The sequence below is a fragment of the Peromyscus eremicus genome, chromosome 23 (genome assembly GCF_949786415.1).
Source record: "Peromyscus eremicus chromosome 23, PerEre_H2_v1, whole genome shotgun sequence".
NCBI classification, from domain to species: Eukaryota; Metazoa; Chordata; class Mammalia; order Rodentia; family Cricetidae; genus Peromyscus; species Peromyscus eremicus.
This window is the reverse complement of record NC_081438.1, coordinates 12678596-12696107: the sequence shown is the minus strand read 5'-3', so window position 1 is coordinate 12696107 and position 17512 is coordinate 12678596. Positions and strand designations below refer to the sequence as shown.

The following is a 17512-nucleotide window of genomic DNA, read 5'->3' as shown; positions in this document are numbered from 1 at the left end:
AACGGATTCCTTTCTTTAAAAAAGTTTTTTTTTTCTTTTTAATTGGCACATGTTAGTTATGCATAATGGGTGCCATTATGCTGTCTTCATACATGCATAGAGTGTATTTTGATCATTCCACTCCGATTTCTCTCTTATGACCACCTTCCCACTCCCACTGATTCCCCTTCCATTTCCCAGCTCATCTCCCTTCGACTTTTTTTTTGGGGGGGGGGGGTTTCGAGACAGGTTTTCTCTGCGTAGCTTTGCACCTTTCCTGGCTCTCGCTCTGTAGACCAGGCTGGCCTCGAACTCACAGAGATCCGCCTGCCTCTGCCTCCCGAGTGCTGGGATTAAAGGCGTGCGCCAGCACCGCCAGCTCCCTTCGACTTTAATGTCCCTCCCCCTTCCTTTTTGGAGCGTGGATTACTTATCAGTGGCACACCACTGAAGAAAACGCCTTTCCCTCTCCTAGCAACCATTACCTGCCTGTAAATACTCCTAGAAATACTCCCTAGAACCCCGCTTGTATTCTCTCTTCTTAGCAATGTGTTACTCGTTTATTCAGATATTTGGTTTAATTTTGTGTTTTTGAAAGAGAAAGAAAAAAGACCTACTGATAATTTCTAAATTGTTTTTTTTTTTTAAAGATTTATTTATTATGTATACAGCATGTATGACTGCAGGTCAGAAGAGGGCACCAGATCTCATTACAGATGGTTGTGAGCCACCATGTGGTTGCTGGGAATTGAACTCAGGACCTCTGGAAGAGCAGCCAGTGCTCTTAACTGCTGAGCCATTTCTCCAGCCCCCTCTAAATTGTTTTAAATTAAATATATGTGGATACTATGTGGATACGAAAATGTGTATTAATATATTTTTATATTTGAAAACTTGCACCTCCACAGTTTTAAAAAAATAAAGATAATTCCTTTGATTTATTTATTTTTGGCTTGTTTTTGAAACAGGGCTTCTCTTTGTGGCCCTGGCTGTCCAGGAAATCACTCTGTAGACCAAGCTGGCCTCGAACTCAGAGATCTGCCTGCTTTTGCCTCCTAGTACTGAGATTAAAGTCTCACACTACTATCCCTGGCTAAGATATTCTTTTGGTATAAGCTTAAAAGAAACCTTAAATTTAGAAGCTATTCTGATTATGTCACTTTTTTTGTTTTGTTTTTGCCTTTTACTATTTTATTTACACATAATTTTATTATTATGAAATAGTAATATCTTTAGTTGTTTTTTTTTTTAATGTCTTCTAAATGTAAGCTTCACCCACCCAATTATGGAACCCATTTCATGCCAAGCTTGGTGGCCCTTGATTTTAATCTGAGCACTCAGGAGGTAGTGGCCTGGTCTACATAGTGAGTCCCAGGCTAGCCAGGGCTACACATGGAGATGTTTCAAAAGGAAAAAAAAAAAAAACATTTTTTTCTGTTTTAGAGCAAGATGCTTATGTCCTCACTGTATGTCTTGAGTGAAATAGTATCTATTTCATAGTTTTAACTGAGAAAGCATTGAGATAACCTTTTCTTCCTTTGTCTCATTCATCTTTTCTATCGAGTCTTATGTAGCCCAGGCTGGCCTCAAACTCTGGCTCCTTCTTTCTCAGCCTCTCCAGTCCCGGGGTTACAGTTGTGTGGCATCAGACACAGGAGTGGCAGTTCAGCTGGGTGGTGGTTTTGACAAGGTCTCAGGTGGCCCAGGCTGCTTTTAACTCACTAAGTAGCCAAGGATTACCTTGCACTTCTGATCATCCTGCTTCTGTGTGCAGCCATATCCAGTTTATTCAGGGCTGGGAATCAAACCCAGGGCTTCCTACATTTTAGGCAAGCCCAGCAGTTCATTTTAGTAAAGCAATTTCCCCTGGTAAAACATAAAGCCTTTTCAGCGGTTGAATCAGATATGCTCTTTTTAATTAAAAATTTAAAAAATAATTTTAAAATATTTATTTATTTTAGGTGTATGTTTTGCCTGCATGTATGTATGTGTACCACATGCATGCCTGATGCCCGTGATGTTTAAAAGAGGGTGTTAGATTCCCTGGAAATGAAGTTAGGGATGGTTGTGAGTTACAATGTGGGTGCCGGGAACGAAACCCCTAGTCTTCTGCAAGAACAACCAGTGTTCTTAACTGCTGAGCACTCTCTCCAGTCCCAGATACTCAGTTTTTTAAGGTTATTGTTTTTTTCATAACAACCTTACTTCCTTTAGACTTTGGCTTCTGTGTTTTTTATTTGTTTTGATCTTTGGCTTGAGGCCTATGAACAAGTTCATTCAGCCTAGTAGAACTCACTGTTTTCAGCTCAATGTTTATTCAAAATGGAGTTGGATAGATTGCTCGTGGAATATACAGTTTTGCAAAGCAAGAAATAATGTGCACCTAAGAAGCTAGAACAAGATAAAAAGTAGACTAAGGAAAGTGGTGTAGACAGTGTGGTGGGGGTGGAGGGCAGGCCCTGTTCCTTTGCCATGGAACTTGAGGCTTTCCTGAGAAACCTTGCACCTGAGCAGGGCCTGGATGGTGTGAGATTTACACCTCCAAACAAGGGTAGAGGAGGCAGAAAAAGTAGGTGAATCAGGGAGCATGACTGGGCTGGTTTCAGAGGAAAGGTTGAGCTGGATCACAAAGGTCACAAGATGTCAGGGTTAGCCTTTATTTCTCTTTTCTTTTTCTTTTTTTTTTTTTGGAGCTGAGATCCGAACCCAGGGCCTTGCGCTTGCTAGGCAAGCACTCTACCACTGAGCTAAATCCCCAACCCTCCTGTATTTTATAAGAAGCAAGAAGCTTACAAGTGATTTGGGATGGGAGGTGGAGGCCAGAAAGCCTGAACGGTTTCCTCATTGAAGGGAAAAGGAAGCCAAGGCCTGAGTTGCTCAGAGTTGAGGTCTCCCAGGCTAATCCAGTAATAGAAATGGGTGGAGAGTGTTTGGCAGAGACCTAAACAGCCCTAAAGGACATGCCTGGCCTGAAGTGTGTGGGCCCTTCTTGCATTCTGTGCTTGAGGCTAAGCACAGATATGGGCTCCGGGTTGCCAGATCTGATTTTCAAAAGGAACAAGATCTGGATTGTACCATAAAAATCTGATGTTTTAAGTGTGAGTTACCAATTTAAAAAAAAAAAAAAAAAAGCTTGTCTGTAGTTCTGCCTTTAACCCAGGTTTGTGAAAACTTTGTGGCTATATTGAGGAGACTTCAATGTAGGGTACCTTATTCATTTGCCTGTGTTCAGGTGATTGCTGCCAGAGTGGATGGATGTACAAAAGCAGTCCATAGTGAATATTAACAGCATAAACAGATTGCATAGTAAAGTTTCATACTCTGATTTCTTCCAACAAAACTGGTCTTTTCACAGCATTCTATATGCCATGCAGACATATACCTCTCTGCCTACTTCCTATGATCTTAATTCTGATTTTCTCTCAACACTTTCTTTAGCTATCAAGATTGAGGAATCCTCCTCCTCATTTTTTTTTTCCTCTTTAGTTTTAAGCTATAAGACTTAATCATGAGTGACCAAATCAAATTCATCGTGGACAGCCTCAATAAGGAGCCTTTTAAGAAGAACTATAATTTAATCACATTTGATTCTCTGGGACCAATGCAACTATTACAAGTTCTCAATGATGTTCTGGCTGAGATCGACCCCAAGGTAAGTTTTCTCTTTCTTTCCTTTTTTTTTTTTTCTTTGATACAAGGTTTCTGTGTGTGGCCCTGGCTGTCCTGGAACTCATTCTGTAGACGAGGCTGCCCTCTAACTCACAACCATCCACCTGCCTCTGCCTCCTGAGTGTTGGGATTAGGTGTGGCTAAATTTTCTCCTTTGTAATGAAAAATGTGTTAGGACAGCCCACCTTTGCCTGTAAATAACTATCGTGGGTCTGCAAAGCCCTCCATGGGCCTCCTTTACTGTGGTGTGAAGGGGTAGTTAATCTTTTAGGCCTCTCTAGTAACTCACATTTCAGTTATCTACTAAAAAAAAAAAATTTCCTTTTTACCTTTTATTTATTTTGTGTGCATGTGTGTGGGCGTGTCCATGCTTACCAAAACCATGAAAGAGGACAGCTTTCAGGCATCAGGTCTCTGCTTCTACCATGTGGGTCCCTGGGGTCAAACTGGAGTCACCAGGCTTGGTGGCAGACCCATTTACCCATTGAGCCATTTCACTGGCCCCTCAATTTTCTACTCAAGCCTTATTTAGACATTATTTCTCTACTTCTAGACACAAAAAGCTTGGGTCCTGGAATAAAGATGCGTTTGACAAAAGGTTTGATTGTATTGCAAGTTAGTTCATGTCTTTTATACGCTTTCCCATCGGAGACTTGTTTTGAAGCTTGACATTCTGAAGGTGAATCCTGATCTGACTCGTGTGCTTCCTCACTTGGAATCTGGGCCCTGAACTTAATCTCTTCTATGAAGAGACCATTGTGCCTGTTCTGCTCCAGCAGAACAAGCTTGTCAATGAGTTTAAATGTTTTCCTTTGTTAAATATACAACAATGACGTATTTTTTAATTTCTTTGTTAGCAAGATGTTGATATCAGAGAGGAGATGCCAGAGCAGACAGCCAAACGGATGTTGAACCTGCTTGGTATCCTTAAATACAAACCTCCCGGAAATGCCACAGACATGTAAGAATCTGCTCATATATCATGCTTTCTTAAAGCCATGGTTTAAAGCTCAATTGGTCTTTTTAGGCAACCCCTGGTCCGTCCTCATTTGATTGTCTTAGGACATAACAGAATTTGAAGAGTTTTAATCCTTCTAATGCTGTTCTGTCACGTAGAAGTCTTAAGTGGGTCAGTTCTTCTCCTCTGGCCAAAACAGTCAGACAAATACCATTTTATGATTTATGCCATTCTAGATAAAAACAACTCTGGGGCTGGAGAAATGGCTCAGTGGTTGATAATAGTGTTTGCTGCTCCTTCAGAGGACCTGAGTTTGGTGGCTCACAACCACCTACAACTCCAGCTCCAGGGCGCGCGCGCACACACACACACACACACACACACACACACACATGCACACAAATATACACATACATGTAAATAAAAACAAATCTTAAGAAACCAAAACAACTTAAAAGCTGCCCAGCCAATGAAGACTTAAGGTTTACTCTGCCAATGAATGGTTTCAACACAACTTCTTGGATAGTTTAGTAATGCATGGAGGATCCAATTTTCTGACTAATGTAAGGCTGACTGTAGCCTTGGATCTGTATCTTAAAAGTGGTTGTGTAGAGCAATAAGGACCCTGTAAGGCCCGCTGTGAACACGGGCTGCCTTTCCTGCTCTGCTGACTGCGCCTGCGCTGTGTGTCCTTGCAGGAGTACTTTTCGTCAGGGCCTGGTGATCGGGAGTAAGCCTGTCATTTACCCAGTGCTGCACTGGCTCCTTCAGAGGAGCAATGAGCTGAAGAAGAGGGCATACTTAGCTCGTTTTCTAATAAAACTGGACGTGCCGAGTGAGTTCCTACAGGATGAGACTGTGGCCGACACCAATAAACAGGTACCTCGTGGTGAACAAAGCTGCTCGTCTGCGGCGTTAATCTCTCTCTAATTGTGACTATAGGGTTCCAAGTGACACCAAAAGTAAAATAGCGTCAGCTGATGGTCAGTGACTTTCACACTCAAACACTGTTGGGTGATAGGACCGTATGGATAGGACATGGAGATGTGCAAGTACTTCCTGTACTTAGTAATTCTGGGTGGATGGACTCCTGGGCTTGAGATGCAGAGCACTGTGCTGATCCGCGAGGCAGTTATGCAGTTTGTCATCCAGATGAGAGGGAAGCTGGCTGTCATCATCAGTACACCAGGACAAATGATCGACGTCCGTTCTGCCTCTGGCCGGATGGAACATGTGAGCCCCTGCAGCTGATCCAGGCTTGCCAGCTCTTCCAGGGCGGAGAGAGTAGTGGGAGTTTGCAATGCCTTTCCCTCACCAGCATTGGCTCCTGTGCTCTGGTTCCTGGGTCCTCTTGTCTCAAAGTACCTGGCTGACCACAGACTGTAGAAATAGAGAAACCAGGCTCCGGCGGTGGTGGCGCACACCTTTAATCCCAGCACTCGGGAGGCAGAGGCAGGCAGATCGCTGTGAGTTCGAGGCCAGCCTGGTCTACAAAGTGAGTTCCAGGACAGGCTCCAAAGCTACACGGAAAAACCCTGTCCTGAAAACCAAAAAAAAAAAAAAAAAAAAAAAGAAAGAAAGAAAGAAATAGAGAAACCAGGCTGGATTTCAACGAATTTTAGTTTTCTTATACTTTTATTTCATAGTAGTTAGGCTGATTTGGGTCAGTTTGTTATGAAGTTTGTCATTTTCTGGTAGACTATGAGGTCCATGGAGACAGGTGTCAAGTTTATACTATCTGTCTTTGTTTTCTTCCAGGATTTGGTGTAGTGGCTTTGTGTATGTTGGTTGCTCAGTATTTGGACTGTATCAAAACAACCAAATGCTTTTATTTTTCATTTGTATATTGTTATAGCTGTCATTAAAAGTAAAGTTAATATTGATCTTAAAGCCACAGCTATATAAGTACATAGGTCAGATGCCATAGTAGGCATTTTATGATACAGAAAACAGGGATGTGTAAGTGTGGAGTATTCTACTCCCTCCCCACCCTCTTCATAAGTGGGTTCATATGTATTACATAGATCATGACCAGGGACTTTAAAAGATTGTATTTTGGATATTTATTTGATCCGAATTTGATAGTGTAAATAATTCCTCTAGAGGAAGTTTATTAATAGTACCTCTTAATATGCTCAGCTAATTAAGGGGATAAAAGGTAATAAAGATGCTCTTGAAGCATGTCTGAGAGGTATGTGTATTTAAAAAGAGACACATTTAGCAAAAACACTAGTAAAAATTGTATGTTGTTGTCGGGTGATGGTGGGGCACACCTTTAATCCCAGCATTCAGAAGCAGAGGCAGGTGGATCTCTGGGAGGTTGAGGCCAGCCTAGTCTACAAAGCAAGTTTCAGGGCTGTTATACAGAGAAACCTTGTCTCAAAAATCATATATATATATATATATATATATATATATATATATATATGTAGAGAAAGAGAGAATGTTGTCTTTCTGAATGAAAAGTTTTAGAATGAACAATTTGTAGATTTATAGCATATGATCAGTCAAAGGTATTAATTTTATAACATTGTCATTTAAAACATATTGTGGTGTGTGTGTGGTGCTAGATATTGAACCTAGGATCATTTAAAAAAATTATTTATCTTTATTTTATGTGCATCAGTGTTTTGCTTGCATGTATGTCTGAGAGTGAAAGATCTTAGAGTTACAGACAGTTGTGAGCCGCCATGTGGGTGCTGGGAATTGAACCCGGGTCCTCTGGAAGAGCAGTCAGTAGTACTCTTAACCAGTGAACCATTTCTCCAGCCCCTGAACCCAGGGTCTTAGGCATGTTAGGCACATGTTCTACCACTGAGCTGTATTTTCAGACCTTAGACTACCATTCATTTAAAAATCAGGATAACAACTATGGTCCTTTTCATTAATCTGACTACTCTTTATTGCACATCTGTGAGGATTATGTCCTATAGTAAGCCCTGGGGTTATGAAGGTATTCATAACAAATGCAGTTCTTGCCCTCCTGGCTATTGCTGTTTCTTGGAGGGAGGCAGACAAGTAAGTACTCTGTTATAACATGATCTCTACTCTGATAGACAAGGGGCCGGAGCAGGCTTTGCTGAGAACAGTGGCAGCTATGCTGAAACTGTTGGAATGCATCTGTTATCCAGGTTAGCAGGGAGGGCACATGAATGTTCTCAGAGGGAATAGGATAGGTATCCTGCAGGTGGGAGCCAGGGCTGTTCCAGCGTCAACATAGCTACAGTTGAGATTGTGAGAAAGAAAGTAGCCAGAGGTAGAGCCAGAGAAGTATTTAGTGAGCAGACCATGCAGATCTTGTTTTTTGTATGCTGTATTGATTGTAAGAATGTGCAGGATTGTGTTTTGTTTTTGCTGTGTGTCTTGGAACTCACTTTGTAGACCAGGCTGGCCTCGAACTCATAGAGATCCACCTGCCTCTGCCTCCCAAGTGCTGGGATTAAAGGCGTGCGCCGCCTGTCATGACTGCTTTTTAAAAACACGTTCTTAATCTTGTTCTTGTAAGGATTAAAGTGATTGCTGCAAGTTAGTGGCAGCTTGGTGACGAGGACACTAGATGTAGTCATAACTGGTAACCTGCTGACCTTCTCTTTCAGTATGAAGAGCTGATGGAAGCCTTTAAAACTCTGCATAAAGAATGTGAGCAGCTCAAAACATCTGGATTTTCTACAGCAGAAATAAGAAGGGTAAAGAAATATCCATTTGGACTTGAATAACACTATATTCAGATTATTTGATTTTGGTTAATTCAGCATGAGTTTTAACTGTATGGAAACTTTTGTGGGACCTTTAATATTGGTGTGTATATGTGTTGGTGGTGTAGACATATAAATCTATGTGTATGCATGTAGAGGTCAAAGGACATCTGGAGTCTTCCTTTGCTTTCTACATTAATTTTTGAGGCAGCATCTCTCACTGAACCTGAAGCTTAGTCAGAACCCGTCTGACTGGCCAGCCATATCCGTCTGTCTCCAGCCCCAGCTCTGGAATTATGGGCACACTCAGCCATGCCCAGCTTTTCCTTTGTAGTTCTTTACTGAAGAAATCAGTGAGGACAGTGAGTTCATGTTTCATGTTGACAACTTGCAGGGATTTAGAAGTACTTCATTTTGAATCTTTATTTGGTATGTATTCCATATATGATATAGAAAATGCAGAGAAGAAATATAGAAATGCAGAAGGAGAAAAAGTTGCATTGTGTGTATATGAAATCATGCAATACGTGATTACCCCACCTTGCTTTCTTTATGAAGGCTAGAAGACGACTTCAGGTGTCATCCTCAGGATGCCATCATCCTCCTTAGCGATGGGGTTTCTCATTGGCCTGAAGCTCACCCATTAGCTGAGACTATCTGGCCAGCAAGGCTCAGAGAACCTCTTGTTTCCACCTCCCTGGTGCTGGGGTTCCAAGTATGTGCTACCGTGTTCACTTCCTGTGTAGGTGCTGGAGCGTGAGACTGAGTTCAGGTCCTGGCTCTTGTTTGCTAGGCAAGCTTTACCAGCTGAGCCACTTCCACAGTCTCAGTGCTTTTTTCAGATTTGTTTGTATTTTAAAATACGTGTCCACGTGTGTATCTGTGTGGGAGAATGTGCATGTAAGTGCAGGTGCCTGCAGAGTCCAGAGAAGGATGTTAGATTCCCCCAGAGCTGGAGTTACAAGCTGTTAAGAGCGGCCTAACATGGATGCTGGGAACTGAACTCAGGCATACATGCTGTTAACCACAGACCATCTCTCCAGCCCCTTGCTGCTTTTTTTTTTTTAATTTTCCAGAGCTGAGAACCGAACCCAGGGCCTTGTGCTTGCTAGGCAAGCGCTCTACCACTGAGCTAAATCCCCAACCACTCCCTTGCTGCTTTTTAATTATTACATTGTGAGTGTATTTTCATTGTTATCTTTCTACAAAATTATAGCAATGACCAAAGTTACTATACATTAATCATATTTAGGTTTTGGCTTCATTTTTTTGCTATTAAAAATAATGCCATGATTATCAACCTAATTTTGGTATGGCTGTGATAGTTTATTTGCAGTATTTTTTAGATACAGAATTGCTTATTAACTCACATAAATTATTTTAGGGCTTTTAATGCATGTTCTCCAGAAGATACCTTTACATTCTGCTTAGGCGTTCAGGTCCTTCCCTTAAAGACTTGCTATTCTGATTTGCATGAATCGTGTATTTTTAGAATTCCCGAGTTAGGAGTGCTATCTTTATATTCTCATTAAATCAGGGACATCAAAGTTTCTTCCTCAGGGAAGCCGTCCCTGACTCCCTAAATAGATCACGTTCCCTAGTTCTTTTCCTGTTATGGCATTTCATTGCCCTTTAATTGCCTTAATATCTGTCTTCCTAAACGCGTGAAGCCCTAAGAAGGCAAGGGCTGTGTCTGTGCACCTTCACCACTGTATTCCCAGTGCCGACACGGTGTTTGGTGTCTAGCCGGCCCTCAGGAGGAGGTGGTTGATTAGAAATGGAAGGTGAGCTCAGCTCTGGCAGATAAGAAGGACCAGTGAGAGATCCTCCACTGTGTCCTGTGAATGAATTGCAGTGATGACTCAGAATACAGAGTCTGACTTTCATTTCATTCATTATTACCAAATAGTCTGGAACCTCTTCTCTGCAGTCGATTTAGAAAACATGGTTAAAGAAGAAATAGAAAAGAACACACTCACATCACACACTCTTGAGGTACCTACTATTGACAGTTTTCCTTGGAATTGAACTATATATAACTAACTATTGTAATTGCTTCTTTCAAGGAATGTCATTTCATAACTTTTCTCATGTCATTAAACACTCTTTGGCACCACTGTAATGACTTTCATTTTGTTACCTTCTAGTTAATCATTGTCAGACATTTAGATTCTTTCAAATCTGAGCTCCATTGGCATCAGTAAGAATCTTTATAGAAAAGTAGGACTTTAAGTGAACATTTTTATTATATTTACGTGTGTGTGTGTGTGTGTGTGTGTGTGTGTGTGTGTGTGTGTGTACATGTGGAGTGTGGAGGGAGGTCAGAGGACAACTTAGGGGAGTTATTCCCACTTCTACCATGTAGGTCCTGGAATTGATCTCAGGTTTTCAGGCTTGGCACCAAGTGCCCTTACCCACTGAGCCATCTTGCTGGCCTTAGTGAACATTTTATTAGCACACCTCAAGTGCTGAGTTCCTGGCCTGAAGGGATGCATGTTTATTTTATGGCTTCTTGTATTATTCTTTAACACAACACTTATCAGTACTGAAGAAGAGTGTCCATTTCCTGAAATCCTACCAGTAATGGCTACCATTGTTTAGGTTACCTACAGCATTATTACATAGATTTTTGTTTTTTTGTTTAGGAAGGATATTTGTTTCTCTGTTTTCATTACAAACTATTGTAGAGATGATTTAAAAGAAGGTAGTTTATTTTTATTTTTTTCCAGAGGAAAAATTGGTTAATTAACAAAACCATACATATTTTTACATCTTAAGAACACCACATGGGCCAGGCATGGTGGCACACACCTTTAATCCTAGCACTTGGAAAGCAGAGGCAGGTGGATCTCTGGAGTTTGATGCCAGCCTGGTCTACAGAGTGAGTTCCAAGACATTCAGGGCTATCTAGGGAGACCTTGTCTCAAAAACAAACAAAAGCCCACTATAACCTTAAAAGTAATTTTGATAGGAAATCAGCAGGATATATGGTATTCAACAAAGCAGTTGGGATGTCAGCAGCTATTCACGTATTTAGGCCTGCATACATTTCATTATGGAAAATTTTTGAAGAATCATGTAGCCATATTTGGAATCAGAACACAAGTGTGCTGGCTGGCAGCTTTACCTTGCTGTGCTATAACCTGCTTTAGCTGCTTTTCTAGATGAATGCCAAGCTGCCAAAAAAATTCTCTTGCATAAAGAAGCCTGGGGGAAATGGAAATGCCCTTAAATCAAAAGAGGATCTTTGTTACTTGCTGCTCTGGTTATGATGGGATGGTAGATGGCAGGGCTTGTGCACAACGCACCTCAATCCTGTAGGTTGAGAGCATTTTTAATGGCCTCTTTACTACTTTTTAGGACATCAGCGCAATGGAAGAGGAAAAAGACCAGCTCATGAAGAGAGTTGAACGTTTGAAGAAAAGGGTAAGTCGAGAATTAGCCCGGTAGACTTCAGCGAGTCCTGAGGACTGGCAGAGATTTAGGAATGCAAACAAAGATGAAGCCAGGCTTGGGTGTTCAGTGGAGGATGGACTCAAGTAACACCGGGGGAAAGGGAATCTCCAGGCAGTAGCCCAGAACTTTCAAGGACCTGGAGTTGAAAGCTTGGCTGTCGTCTCTGGGGAGTACTGTTTACCAAAAGGAAATGATAAGTGGATGTGGGAGTCCCATGACCTGCTAATGCCTTTCTCAAATGTGACAGTAACATGTACTACTTTTTCCCTTACTGTAGGTGGAGACTGTTCAGAATCATCAGCGGATGCTTAAAATAGCAAGACAGCTTCGGGTTGAGAAAGAGAGAGAAGAGTTTCTTGCACAACAGAAACAGGAACAGAAGAATCAGGTATCCACAGAACGTTTATACTCAGGACCACAGAAGTAGCTCCTCTTGGTAGTTAAAAAATATATATGAAAAATGAATCGTAGAATTTCACATTTCCCTTTGGCATCATGAGGGACCTACTCTTTTTCTGTAGGACTGTGAGCGTGTGTGTGTGTGTGTGTGTGTGTGTGTGTGTGTGTGTGTGTATGTGTGTGTGTGTTGCTGGGAATCAAACCAGGGGCCTTGCTCGTGCTGCACATGTACTGTATGACTGAACTTTATCCCCAGTCAAGACTGTTTTTTTTCTTCTTTCCATTTTTTTTTCCTTTTTTGCAGTATTTGAGGATTGAATCTAAGGTACATGCTAGACAAGCACTCTACAACTGAGATGTATCCCCAGCTTTCTTTTTACTTTTTCTTTTGAGACAAGATTTGCTTCTTTGCCACTGAAATAATGTGTCTAGGGTCCTGTGATCAGTGAAACCAAAAGAACATTCTTACTACCTTAGATGTGGGGTGCCCTGTAAAGATTCTGTTCCATTAACAGCTAATCGTACTGCTACACAGTAAAATGATCCTCTGCTCTGTATAAACAACATGAGCCAACTGCAGTCCAAAACACAGTACTTATACACACAGTATGGAGCCCCAAAAAAGGTGTTGCTGCTGTTGACAATGTCACAAAATACTCTTAATTAAAAATAATCTGGGGCCTCAGAATCACCCACACTGCTGTGTTTTTAAACTTCACCTTAAAGAAGAAATTATTTGGCTTGAAAGTATTACTTTAATTTATTAAAAATCTGTCTTAAACTTTAAAAACATATTTCAAATCAGTGTAATTTCTAAATGGCCACTTGAAGCTGGCCGCTGAGCTGTTTGGCTCCATGGGAGCTTGACTTGGCACCACAGCAGCTGGACTGCAGCAGTGAGTTCCATTTCTGGAGCCTCCGTGGTTATTCAGTGTCAGTTTCTGATGCTGAAGCGTTACTGAGAATGTTCACATTTCCTCGGGTTAAGGAAACCTTAACAAGGAAAGGCTGTTGCATGTATCTCTCCAATGAATAGTATTCATTCATTCATTCATTCATTCATTTATGGAGACAGGGTCTTTCTATGTAGTCCTGGTTGTCCTGGAGCTGGCTATGTATACTGGCCTTGAACTCACAGAGATCCTCCTGCCTCTGTATCCCGAGTGCTGGGATTAAAGGCAAATGCCACCACACCAGCCACAAAGATCTTTCTTTAATCACTAACTGAAACAGTAACTAAAGAAAAATGTTCTGGAAGCATGTTTTAAATTTTGCAGGTAGATGCTTCAGTAGATAGGAACACCTGCTGCTCTTGTAGAAGGTCTGTGTTTGGTTCCCAGCACCCACACAGGATGGCTCACACCTTCCTGTAACTAATTCCATGGGATCTGACACCCTCTTCTGACCGCTGTGGGCACCTGCATACAGTGGCACACATGCGTACACTCAGGCACACACACTCTCACACACAAAATAAATAAAAATTTAAATTTACATGAATATATAGTGAGAAAACTAATTACATTTTTGGTTTAGTGAACTTATTTCTTAGTATTTACCTGTTTCTTCTGTAGTGTAGGAATCCCATGTATTCCCATTGCTTGCCTATGTGAGTGTTGTTTCACTAGACTGAGCAAGTAATAAATGAAATTGTTGTTTAAAGCTGTTTCACGCGGTGCAGAGATTGCAAAGAGTGCAAAACCAGCTGAAAAGTATGCGGCATGCTGCAGCGGATGCAAAACCTGAAAGTAAGTGAAGTTATTACATGGTGCAGATGATTAGAAAATAGTCGTTTACACCAGGGTACTCCTTAAGATGACTAGTGGGAATTCATTACCTCAGCATTTTGGAGCCTTCTTTCTTACCTGGTCAATGGGAATCCTGATAAAAACATCCATGGGTTTTCAAAAACATTTTTCTATGTCCTATTTCCCATCAAGGGGTGAAAGTAATGTTAACTGTGGAAGCAGGCTCTTCCCTGTGTGCTTAGGATGGGTGTTCTGAAAAAGTTGGATGGAAGAAACATGAATCCTTGTCAAGGCTATGAAGAAAAAGAATCAAATACTGGACTTTAATCTGAATGTTTTCTATGGCTTCATTTCTAGAATAACAGGTTACTAATGTGGGTGTCCCGGCTGAGTTCTGTACAGTTTTGCACAGTGATGAACTGTTCTCATAACCCGCTTAAATCCATCCCGGGCATTTTGAAAGTGTTCTTGCACACCAGAAAGGAGATTACCCAAGCAAAAAACAATATAAAGTTCTTATTTGTGTTAGAGAAATATTACAATATAAATGTCTAGCTAAGGGAGGGATAGCAAACTATAGATAGTACATGATACAAAGAATGACAATAATAAAAGTAACAGACAATTATAAGTGTTGGCAAGATGTACAGAAATTAGGACCCTCGGGGCTGGAGAGATGGCTCAGAGGTTAAGAGCACTGACTGCTCTTCTAGAGGTCCTGAGTTCAATTCCCAGCAACCACATGGTGGCTCACAACCATCTGTAATAAGATCTGGCACCCTCTTCTGTATACATAATAAATAAATAAATCTTAAAAAAAAGGAAAGAAATTAGGACCCTCATATTTGTTTCTGAAAATATAAAAAGGATATAATTGCTTTGAAAAACAATTCAGAAATTCTTCAAAATGCTAAAAATTGTCACCATTGGCTGTCTCTTTCTTTCTTTTCAACATTTATTTGTAAGAGAACACATGTGCCACAGTGTGAGTATGGAGGTCAGAAGACAACTTGTGGGAGTTGGTGTCCCCTTCCATCATACGGGTTTCAGAGGTCAAGCTCAGGTCACCAGACCTGGAAGCAGTCACCTCTGCTTGATGAGCCAGCTCGCCAACTCCTGAACCACTATTTCTAATCTTAGATCTAAAACATCTCTTCATACGAAAACTCCAACATACATGTCCCTAGTAGCATTATTTGTGATAAGCAAGAGTTGAAGCAACCACATGTTCCTAAAGTGATACATAGACTAACAAAATGTGGCATATCCATACATTGGAATATTATTCTGTCACCAAGTGAATGAAGTACTAATACCTATTTATGACATACATGAACCTCAAAAACATATCGGTAAGCAACTAACCATAAAACATCACATATTTATAAGAAATATCTAAAATAAGAAAATTCATAGAGATAGAAATCAACTCAGTGGTTATGTAGGGCTGGGAAGAAACTGTGGTTGGGGGAAGTCTAAGTAAATGCTTGCAGATGAGTTCAGAGACTTCTTTGGGAGCTGATGATAATGACCCAACGAATTGTGGTGGACACCTGTTCATATACTGAAACCATTGAATTATACCTGTAAATGGTCGAACTTCGTGGCAGGTAAATGATAGCTCAATAAAACTATTAAAAGAGATAATACAGGGACTGGAGCAATGGCTCAGTAGTTCAAATGGCTTAGCACTTGTAGCTCTTGCGAGGACCCAGGGTTGGTTCCCAGAACCACATGACAGCCTACAACCATCTGTCACTCTAGCTCCAGGGGATCTGATGTCCTTCCCTGATGTCCATGGGCACTGTACACATGTCACTGCACACATATGGTGCGCAGACATGTAATGCAGGCAAAACACCCAGACATAAACCCTTTAATAAAAAGAAATGAATACGAAACTCCTGTTTACAAGATGAGTAGCCAATACATCTGCCTCTCACTCGTCCCAGTCTGAATTCCAGATTAAGCAGTGAGCGTGCATTTAGGTACTGGTGTCCTTTAATTCTTCATTTCCTAAATTTTACTTTCCAGAGGCTAATTGTCAGCAGGAAGAGTTTTGCCTTCATGTGTAGGACATGCTCTTTATATGCTTCTATTATAAAAGGAAGAGAATGTTCAAAAGTCTCCATTAAATTACAGCTATTTAACGATTAATATCGAAAAGTAATTTGTGTATCAAAAATTACTAAATATTCTGCTTTAGTAGTTGAGAGGGTTGTGTCATAAAACTTTTCCTGGGGAGAGGCAACACATGTCTACTTAGCCCAGATAGGGAGCCCATGACAGACCAAAATAGGGATACCAAAGTCTAGCTTGGTGAACCATGAGTTTTATTGGGGTTACTTAAAAGGAATATAGGTGAGGGGTCACTCATAGGAGCAGAAACAACTCAAAGAGAGCTACATCCCCACAGCCCACCCCAGCACGGGTGACAGCTCACAAAGCTGGGAACCTGGAGCACACTGCACAGTCTGCAGGCGGCTCAACAGGTTGGAGAGGGTCCTTTCCAAGGGTCTCTGGTCTACACCTCTTCCAGGAAGCTAGGATACTTTCTCCTTCCAGGCAGCTGGTCTGTTTCAGTTGTCTTTACAGCTTGGCCAGTGTATTCGTTAGGGTTCTCTAGAGCAGTGGTTCTCAACCTTCCTAATGCTGCGACCCTTTAATACAGTTCCTCATGTTGTGGAGACCCCAACCACAAGCTTATTTTGTTGCTCCTTCATAACTGTAATGTTGCTATTGTTATGAATTGTAATATAAATATCTGATATGCCGGATATCTGATATGGGACTCCCCAAAAAAGGGTTGTAACCCACAGGTTGAGAACCACTGCTCTAGACTAATATAACTTATAGAATGAATGTGTGTGTGTGTTTAGAAAAGAGATTTATTAGAATGACTTACAGGCCAGGCGGTGGTGGCGCACACCTTTAATCCCAGCACTCGGGAGGCAGAGGCAGGCGGATCTCTGTGAGTTCGAGGCCAGCCTGGTCTACAAAGTGAGTTCCAGGAAAGGCGCAAAACTACAGAGAAACCCTGTCTCGAAAAACCAAAAAAAAAAAAAAAAAAATAGAATGACTTACAGGCTGCAGTCCAGCTGTGAATGGAAATTCCAAGAATCTATTAGTTGCTCAGTGCACAAGGCTGATGTCTCAACTGGTCTTCAATATATGCTGGAATCCCAAAGAAATAAGCTCAAATGCCAGCGAAAGAATGGGCTTGCTGTCGTTGTACTCAGAGTCCCCCAAAGACCACCAAGAAACCAAATTTGATGCAAAAGCAAAGAGACTTTTTACTGTTATGAGTTAACTCGAGCCTCTCGTCAGTCTGACAGCAGCAGAGCAGAAGAGACCCTGAGTAGCAATGGGGCAGGGTTTTTATAATGGTTAGGGTAGGTGATCTGGGAGAATTTCAACTCTATATAGTAGTTACAAGCTCAGGATTGGTGTTTACTTCAGGTTAGAGATGCTTGGTTTGAACTGGTTGGAGAGTTGCAGCTGCAAGGAAATTGCCATATCCTCTAGCAGGTTATGTCATCACATCAGTATCATTAGCAGACCCATTTCCTCTGACAGTTAGACATCCCATTTTTATCTGGGATTATTTT

The 17512-nt window shown here is 41.3% G+C and overlaps 1 protein-coding gene across 6 annotated transcripts in view; it reads left to right on the top strand.

Annotated features, from left to right (window-relative positions):
- The window catches only part of Ift81 (intraflagellar transport 81), a 155747-nt gene that overhangs the window by 87032 nt on the left and 51203 nt on the right, over positions 1-17512 (top strand). For all 6 annotated transcript variants that reach the window (XM_059249699.1, XM_059249698.1, XM_059249700.1 and 3 more), the window contains 7 exons: positions 3466-3631; positions 4506-4609; positions 5305-5485; positions 8203-8292; positions 11662-11727; positions 12035-12145; positions 13820-13904. In XM_059249699.1, coding sequence (XP_059105682.1) covers positions 3488-3631; positions 4506-4609; positions 5305-5485; positions 8203-8292; positions 11662-11727; positions 12035-12145; positions 13820-13904 — 781 coding nt within the window. In that variant the 5' untranslated portion in view covers positions 3466-3487. The remainder of the gene's footprint in view (positions 1-3465; positions 3632-4505; positions 4610-5304; positions 5486-8202; positions 8293-11661; positions 11728-12034; positions 12146-13819; positions 13905-17512) is intronic.